Consider the following 9,432-nt stretch of genomic DNA (forward strand, 5'->3'; position numbering starts at 1 on the left):
TGGAGGTAAACAGGCCCTGGGCAGCTCTGTAAATATAACGAGGAGCATATGCCCTGCAACTAGGGCATTCTACGTTTTTTGTTTTTTTTTTAAACGTTTATTTATTATTGAGAGACAGAGACAACATGAGCATGGGAGGGGCAGAGAGGGAGACAGAATCTGAAGCAGGCTCCAGGCTCTGGGCTGTCAGCACAGAGCCCAACGCTGGGCTTGAACTCGCAAACCGTGAGATCATGACCTGAGCTGAAGTCGGACGCTTAATCCACTGAGCCACCCAGGCGCCCCTCTACGTTTCTTTATCCATGGAAAAAAAGCCTCAATATCTGAACTGTACGAACAGTTCCATAATAGAGTCTACCTAGAAAAGAGTAAAATCAAATGTGCGACAATAACGAAACTGACATACAAAAAAGTATTTGAATAGAAAAGGCAATTCACAGCCTTTATTCAAGTTAATCCATTTTATTCAATAATCTGCCGTATCATTGCTGTCACCATTACTGTAATATTGTCATTACTATTTCTCTTTTGACAGGGCCATGCGTTTAAAAAATCTGGGTTGGATTTCCATGATGTTTAACTCTATGATTAAAAATCTGTCTCTTCACCAAAAGGCAACCCCTTCACCACCAGAGAAACTGGAAAGACTGAGATTTAGTTGTAGAAAGTGATCGCCACCAGAAACAATTCATAGTCCATCATCTCTCAGGGTTGTACTTTTACTTGGGGCCTCTTTAGGGGTGAGCGGGCTGCCTCTCAAAAACGTTTGCTTAAAACAGGTAACATGCCCTCCTGCATCATAGAAGGAAAATAAGGTCTAGTCCCTGGGGAACAGATCCTCCTGGGAAGGAATCTGAATGGCTCCTAGGTGACTGAGCCATTCTGGCCAAGGTCAGGGGATGGAGTCAGTGACCCTTCTGCCCTGACCAGTCAGTAGTAAAAAGGTCTAATCAGGTGAATGGGAGAGGTAGCGGCTAGCTTCCAGTTAGAGTCTCTAGCTCAGGAACATCTGTGTTAGAGTAAGCCAGAGCAGGAGGGAGATGTTAGAGTCTGGAGAAAATGACTAAGAAAAAGATACAGGTTTCCTAATGGGGAACCCACAGAAAGGTGGCGCTACCGGCCAAGGGCAGTCCTGTGCTTCTCTCTGAGAAGAGAATACACTGAGTGAGTTCTGCAGTTTTCATAGAACAAGTGGAATGACACTGAACATGTGGAAAGTTGCATCGGTTTCTGTCCTTTGTTCGGAAAACACTGGTAGGACACCTGTGTGCAAAGCAATGGGCCAGATGCTGAAACAAAAATAAATCTGTCTGAGATGTGATCCTGCCCGGAAGGAGCAATCCAGCAGTGGCCTTCAGACCCTTGCACACCACAGAGTGCTATGTCCTAGAGGCCACGTGGAGGGAAGGACGGCTTCGGGCTGGCAGGATCAGGGAAGGTGTCCCCCAGTCCTCTCCTCTCGGTACTCAGCGTGTCCTCTGTGCCTCTATGTTACTGCTCAGCCTGGCCCATTCCATGCACCTGCTCATCTTTCTGATCTTTTCTTGGTGTGAGAAAAGGAAGTTCAAGAGGATGAGATCCTGCCTCACAGATGCCTACCGTGTGTGGAATTGAGGTGTCGTGGAAATGTCACTCTGTCTTGGTTCAGAAAGGTGGAAAAAATTGGGGGAAAAGAGAGCTGAGATGGGGTTTACTCAGAAGGTGGGAGCAAAATTGTACCACCAGACAATTCCGGTGCACAGCTTAAACCAGACAACAGAATGAGCACCAGCACTGCCAACGACCTCAAGAAGGTAGCTGGAAAACCTCTGCCTAATAGCCTGTCTACAGAACTGGGAAGCTTAAATCCTTTCTTGTCATCCAGTCAAGCTCAACCAGAGCATATGAAAGAATAATGACTAACTAGACGGTCTTCAACTTCTGCAAAGTAGAAAGATCAAGTAAAGTCAGCATCTTCCTTGCCCCCAAAACAGTGAAGTGGAAGGCCAAAAGTGTAGAGAAAGCATTTGAATATCTTCCTTAAGTTTGTTTTTGGCGTTTTGGTCTGTAAGCAATTAAGATGGAGAGAGATGCCACCCCGAAGAGGAAAGTTTGTAGGAACCACAGCACTTGAGCCCGACCGTCCGTGATGCCTTTAGACCTAAAAAAAAAGAAAAAAGAAAAAAGAAAAAAGAAAAACTTAACCACCAGAATTTTTATGTTATGGTTTCATAAGAGTTAGTCTTCCATTTTTAATTTTTTTAATTATTTATTAAAAAAATTTTTAAGGTGTATTTATTTTTGAGAGAAAGAGATACAGAGCACAAGCAGGGGAGGGGCAGAGAGGGAGGGAGACACAGAATCCAAAGCAGGCTCCAGGCTCCGAGCTGGCAGCACCGAACCCGACGTGGGGCTAGAACCCACGAACCATGAGATCATGACCTGAGTCGAAGTCGGACGCTTAATCAACTGGGCCACCCAGGCGCCCCTAGCCTTCCATTTTCTTAAAAAATGTATTCCTTCTAGGGGTGCCTGGGTGGCTCAGTCAGTTGGGTGTCCAACTCTTGATCTCGGCTCAGGTAATGAGTTCAAGCCCCACATCAGGCTTTGCGCTGACAGCATGGAGCCTGCCTGGGATTCTCTCTCCCTTTCTATCTGTTCTTCCTACTCTCTCTCTCTCAAAATAAGTAAATAAACTTTAAAAATATATATATATTCCTTCTATCTACTTTCATGAGGTTTATTTTTGCCATTTTCCTCTAGTTTCTTAACTCGCATGGTTAGTTCATTTATTTTCATTTTTCTTGTGCATTCAGGATGGTACACTCTTCCCTCAGATGCAGTCTGGCTACTGCCTAGGGTATGGAATTATGAAACTATTTCTCGGGGCACCTGGGTGGCTCAGTTGGTTAAGCTTCTGACTTCGGCTCAGGTCATGATCTTGCGGTTTGTGAGTTTGAGCCCCGTGTCGGGATCTGTGCTGACAGCTCAGAGCCTGGAACCTGCTTCGGATTCTGTGTCTCCCTCTCTCTCTGCCCCTCCCCTGTCTCTCAATAATAAATAAATGTTTAAAAAATTTTTTTTAAAAAGTTTCTCCTGTGACTTCGATGAGTGGAGGGTTAAAAAGCACTGGGATGCCTTCAGAGGAAGAGTTTTGAAGGTAGACCAGATGTAAATCCTAGCTTGGCCAACTACCAGCTGTGACGGCTGGGCAAGCCACTCCTCTCTTAGACTCTGTGTCCTCCTCTGAAAAACAGAAGTATCAGTATTTATCCCAGCAAGTTTGAGGATGATTTAGGAGATAACATACACACAGTGCTTAGTCAAAAGCCTGGTTCACGGAAATAATAAACACCCGGCTGCAAACTAAATTGCTTGAAACAGAGCTCAAAAGAAAATGGCCTAATGGGAGTGAATGGCTTGCTGGTCTCATCTGTATATAAATAAGTCTTATGTGGATGAATTCTAATTTAGAATAGTATACGTAGAAATGATATTGTTTTCCACACTAACAGATTAAAGGAGAAAAATCCTATGATCATCTGGATACATGCAGAAGCATCTGAGAAATGACAACATCCATTCTGAATACAAGTTCTCAGCTAACTTAGAAACAGGATGGAACTTCCTTACTCTAATAGAGGAGGTCTACGTGACTCTAGAAAAAACAGTGCAAAATTTGAAAGCTTTCCCTTTAATCAGCAACAACACAAGGGCCAGGATATATGAGGAATTCATGTTCATGCAGTATTATTTATAATAATAAAAAACTAGAGACTTAAAAGTCCATCAGAGGGGGGATTTGTGAAATACAGTGAGGCACAGCCATGGAACAGAATACTATGCACTAATAAAATGAATGAGGTAAATTTATAGGTGTAGACATGAAAAAATAGGCATATACGACAATGGAAAAAGTTACAGAAGAGTTGATATCTACATTTATATATATTAGGGTGGCTATGAAGTCAAACACATAGACCAATCTTTTCTCTGGTTAAAAGGGATTCACCAATTCCTTTTTATGGCTTGATAGTGTGATTTGGGAGGTTACAAAAATACATTCACTTAAATTCATTCATTCATTCATTCACAATTCAAATGGAGTATTTATTCTGATGTACGGTGACTAATGATATACTGCAACATGTGAGACCATAAAGAAATAACTTCAAGAACATAATAAGAGTGACCTCACCTCTCTATGCCTGCTCTTCCTCTACCCTTCAAAGACTTGGATAGCAGGATGTTAAATTTGAGTCTTTTGGTTTTCACTAGAGGCTCCAAATGCCCATAAAAGAACAGGCGTCAAATACTCCAACACTGTAAATTCGAGGGGTTAGACCACACGCCTCCAAGCTAAGATTTCAATGCAAGGCTGAAGGGGCCAAGTGCTGCGGCATTTCCTGTCACAAGTCAGACTCAAAGAACAGCTTCAACAGACCCACTTGGAGAGCCTGACCCGAGTCCCCTGGAATTTAGGGGAAGAGATTAATATCTGACTCTAAAGTTAAGACTCAGGTAAAGCTTGCCTGATGGGAGACCAAACATGCATGACTGCAGTGGGAAGTGCATGTATCTGCAGATTATCCCACTGGGAGGACAAGGAAGCTGTTACTGTGAGCCATCCAGATCTGGTGGAAGGCCACAGGCGTGGGTGGGCTGAAAAGGGACCCTGGCCCAGAGGCCCTAATTGAAGGGTAGAAGAGATCTCAGTAAAAGAAAGCTTCCCCTCAACCACAGATCCTGAAGGGAAACTGCAGGTGGCAGGCTGGAGGAGGCAGCGGAAGGAACCATCAAGGGAAATGCAGAAGGGAGACTGATCCCCAGTGATGGCTGCTTTCTCAAAAACCCACCGGGCCTCCGCCGGAGAAAATGAGCCAACACTGGGCATGCAACATCCACAGCCCCCAGCTGCCTGACCACAAGGCGGACCATGCCCTGTTTCCCCAAACTTACTCCCACCCTGGTGGGACACAAGCAGGTGTCGCTAACAAATAGGAAAAAGAGGTGGCCCGAGAGAGAAGACACTAACTACACTCTCTTCCCCAGGGCAGCCTCCTGAGCCCCAGCTGGATGAGAACAGACACTTTTGACTTTGGTTAACAGTTTCATCGTTTTAATAAATAGCCTGGACTAGACTGGATTACATCAGAGAGTGACTGGAAAACCTATGGAACCACTTCAGATTTCATCCACGGTCCAGTGGGAGGCAGACAACAACCCACAGGGTGAGTGTAACTGGAGAGGGGTGAGAAAGAATAAAGCAGCTTTCTGCTCCTCTCCTAGAAAGCCCAGCTTGTTTCATAAATCAGAAGACAGAGTGACATAATCTATTTGAAGCACTTAACAGGGGTCTGGCAGAGTGTGCACCCAATAAATATTAATTACTTTTATTATTAAAAGATAGTTGTTATAAAGTATCTTAGTTCTCACCTTTACAATACAATAATAATAGAGGTGATAGTTCATCTCGACCAGAAAAAAATTAATTGCAAAGTAAATTTGGCATGACGGTAACCATTGCTTCATGACAGCATGCTGTCTCTACACGCTTACGTAAAGTACTAATGGAAAGAGAATCTTTCCAAATATGCTCACATAGTATTAACTTATGCTGGCATCTGCTGAGTAGGGTCTAGTCCAGAGGTTTCTTTTTTTTTTTTTAACTTGCAGAATTAACCCAGAATTATTTGTGGAGCTTGAAAACAAAGAACATATTCCCATTTCTGAAGCAAGGCCTACCAAATCAGGATCTCTGGGTCTCGAAACCAGACATGTGTATTCCGAGAAAGCTCCTCAGGTGATTCAGTCATGAAACTAGGACTGAGAATCTGAGAATCGATGGCCTATGTCCATAACTTGGCTCTTTTTCTTTTTTTATTAAAAAAAATTTTTCTTTAGTGTTTATTTATTTTGGAGAGAGAGAGAGAAAGGCAAGAGCACAAATAGGGGAAGGGGCAGAGAGAGAGGGAGACACAGAACCTATAGCAGCCTCCAGGCTCTGAGCTGTCAGCACAGAGCCCGACGCAGGGCTTGAACCCACGAACTGTGAGATCATGACCTGAGCCGAAGTCAGATGTGCAACCAACTGGGCCACCCAATCTCCCCTAACTTGGCTCTTTTTCAAACTAGAAAGCAAACTCCAAATCTTCTGTTCTAGTTGGGGCTATTTAGAGAATTTTTTTTTTTTAAATGAGAAAACCATCTAAATTAAGTAGCTCATTAATTGACTAGCCAACACAAATGAAATGAATCCATTTGTTAAATATTTACTGAGTACTCCCTCTGGGCTAGGGTCAGTATTAGGCATGGTGATTCAACCCTACCCTGAGAATGCTCTTGGCCTACAAAGGCATGAATTATTTAAATGTGGCTACTCTTAACTTACATTAGATACCAAGAGAAAAATGATAAAGACCTATTAAAAACAGTTACTTGCAAATAACAAACAAAAAAACCCCAACACTTACTTGCACAAAACCATGGCATATAAGGCCTCTCCCACGTGAATCAGCCAGGCAAGCCAATACCTGAAACAAAAGTCAGCCTTGCTTAAAGTGATGGTTATCTGCTGATGAAATCTAACACAGAAACCTCAAAAAGAAAGGTGCCTTAATGTGAACCAGCAACACTCTTAGATATCTAAAGGCAAGTGCAGGCCTTCCAGGTCTTCGGTAGGGCTGGAGCTGGCCACACTCCACTTCCGGAGCTCTCCTTACCCACTGCGTAGGAGGGTGTGATGATGGTCCACCAAGTACTGAGTGAAGAGGCCCAGCGTCCCTAGGCTCTGGTAAGGAATACTCTGAGGCCAGAAGACAACCCACTGAAAGAGAATCAGAGGCACAGAATACCTATTAGGGTGCTGAAATCAGCACAGGTTTATTTTTCAAAGAAACTATGAAATAACCCAGATTCTACAAAAACAACTAAAGACCAAAGAAACTCTGAATTAAGTCATTTGGGTTTCCATTCTCCACTTCTGTTTTCTTTCTTTTTTTTTTTTTTGAAGTTTTATTTAAGAGAAAGAGAAGACAGTGCGACTGGGGGAGGGGCAGAGAGTGAGGGAGAATCCCAAGCAGGCTCCACACTGTCAGCACAGAGCCCGATGTGGGGCTCGAACTCACAAAACTGTGAGATCAGGACCTGAGCCTACATCAACAGACACTTAACTGACTGAGCCACCCAGGGGCCCCTCCACTTAATATTTCCTAAAAGTTATCTGGCTGGGAGATTTATGACAAGGAAGCTGTGTGATTATCAGACTCAGTGTCCAGGCTGGATGACTTCTATTCTTAATGAATTCCACCCAAAACATTATTTTTATACAGGTTACTAATAAATGTTTAAGTTTCTGCGTCCTTGGTAGCTTCTTTATGACGGAAGCTACAGCTTGAACAAAACCCCCATTTAACTTAGAATTCCTTCACTTCTTTCACTCTTCCTACCTCTAAAACTGGGAATGATCCACCTCAGAGCTGAAAAGTATGTGAGCCAAGTTTGTGAAGTGCTAACACCAACTACCTAATCACATTAGGTTTGTGTAATCTGATCGACTTTCCTTTAATCTCTATCTTGTAACCTCTGCCAGATTTTTCTGAGAATAATTAAATGCCAACAGGTCCAAAACGTTATTGTCTCATTCAGATCTCAGGCAAGAGCAGTCCTACCTCTCCCATTATGTTGTAACACATCTAAAATTTAAATAAAGCTTAAAATATCACTGCACCTTCCAAAACCAAAGGGAATGGAAGGGGCAGCACCTACCAGCCCCATAATATCCCAGTTTGAGGTCCCCAACGCTTTCCTCCACCTATTTTTCTAACTAGTCAGGAATGCAGAACCATAGAACAGAAATGCACCTTTGCAGAATTTCGGTTCAATCCCTCCATTTTACATATGAGGAAATCAGAGTCAAGGAGCTCAGATTTGACAACAAACAACACTGTGGACACAACACACTTCTAAGCCCCAATGTCCAAGGATCTCCCCGTCAAGATCCAAATAGATTTCCCTCTCTTCAAAATTATACCAACCTAGTCCCCAAGCTACTTTTCCAGGCATCTTTCCCATTATCCTTTAAACGAACTGTCAGCCAGACAAAAGTCGCTCCTCTCTCAGCAGAGATCCCTTCTTCCTGATACCACATCTATGCCATAACATTTATATCCTGTCTATCCCTTCTTTAGGTTTATCCCCGTTTTCCAAACAATTCTAACTGCCTCAAACATTCTGCTTCGGAAGCCCTATTCTGAGCCGGCAGGCCTACGGCAGCCTGTCAACGTGAATTCCTCCTCGGTGAACTCTACTCACACCCGGTTATTGCCGCAGTAAGTGTGGAGGGGCGAGGACGCAAAGGAGGGACAGGTGGAGTAGAAACCATCCCTTGAGCCCACCGACCTTCCGCTTACGATAGTAACCTAGGCAACCGCCGGACGCGCAAGCGCGAGACCTCGCTGCCTGTGCTCCCCTCGCCCTACGAGGGCCTGGAGGGCCCAAATAGATGCACCACCCCTCCCTACTCCTCACCGCGAAATAGCCCAGTCCCAGGACGGTGACCAGCGAGGGCAAACGTCTGGCTCGACGGAAGTAGCCAGAAGCAGCCCTGCCGGCCTCGGACTTCGTCACCACCATCCTGAAAGATCTACACACTGAATCGTGGGATGGGGAACCATCCCCGCCCCCGCCCCTATCCCGACAAAGCCTGGGCAGCAGGTTTTTCAGGACCGCGAGACCCGGGAGAGGCGCGGGCACACGAGTGCGCCTGCGTCTTCTTTCCCGGCCCGGTCCCCGCCCCCGGGGCTCCGAGCCTTATTGCGCCTGCGCGACCCGTCCGGCCCGGCCGGCCCGGGTCCTGCACTCTGAGGAGCGCTTGCTCCGCTCTTCGGACCGCTCAGGGCGGCCGCTGCCCTTACCGTGTAATACCCAAATGAAAGGATGATGACGGTGAACCACAACAGACTGCCCCTCTGGAAGTACGCTTTACCGCCTGCCGCTGTCCCCATGGTTGCGGCACTTCAGCGAGACGGCGAGGCGAGGCGCTCCGCTGCGCGCGGCGAGGCGGGGCGGGGCCTGGGCGAGCGCTCCTCCCTCCCTCCTTACTCCCGGGAGCCCGAGGCACCTGCGTGTTGGGAAACTCGGACAGCGAGGCTTGCTGGCCTCTGACCTGCTGGGCCGGTCGTCGTCTCGCAGGGAACACGCCCTCTGTGCATGTGCCTTTCCCGGGCTTAAGAGGAAAGTGTTGGAATAGATGGTGCTTTCCGCCTCCAATAACCACGAGTCTGAGTGAAGGGATGCTTTTCCTCTTCATTAGTGAAGATGTATCATACTGCACAGCACTTGTGAGCAGGGGCTGTGGAGTAGACGGCTTGGGTTTAAGTCCTGCCTGTGCCACTCATTTGTGGCTTAAGCCTACACTAGTCACTATTAAATAACAAAAATTCAAGTGAGTAA

At 45.6% G+C, this 9,432-nt stretch overlaps 1 protein-coding gene across 1 annotated transcript; it reads right to left on the reverse strand.

Annotated features, from left to right (window-relative positions):
* Nucleotides 1–413: 413 nt before the first annotated feature.
* Nucleotides 414–9,035, reverse strand: TMEM254 (transmembrane protein 254). Its single transcript, XM_058696825.1, has 4 exons — nt 8,895–9,035; nt 6,702–6,805; nt 6,453–6,512; nt 414–2,140 (listed from the first exon to the last, which is right to left on the reverse strand). Exons 1-4 carry the CDS (start codon nt 8,982–8,984, stop codon nt 2,020–2,022), a joined length of 375 nt encoding a protein of 124 aa, XP_058552808.1. The 5' UTR covers nt 8,985–9,035; the 3' UTR covers nt 414–2,019.
* Between the last annotated feature and the right edge of the window lie 397 nt (nt 9,036–9,432).

The sequence above is a fragment of the Neofelis nebulosa genome, chromosome 13 (assembly GCF_028018385.1).
Source record: "Neofelis nebulosa isolate mNeoNeb1 chromosome 13, mNeoNeb1.pri, whole genome shotgun sequence".
NCBI lineage: Eukaryota > Metazoa > Chordata > Mammalia > Carnivora > Felidae > Neofelis > Neofelis nebulosa.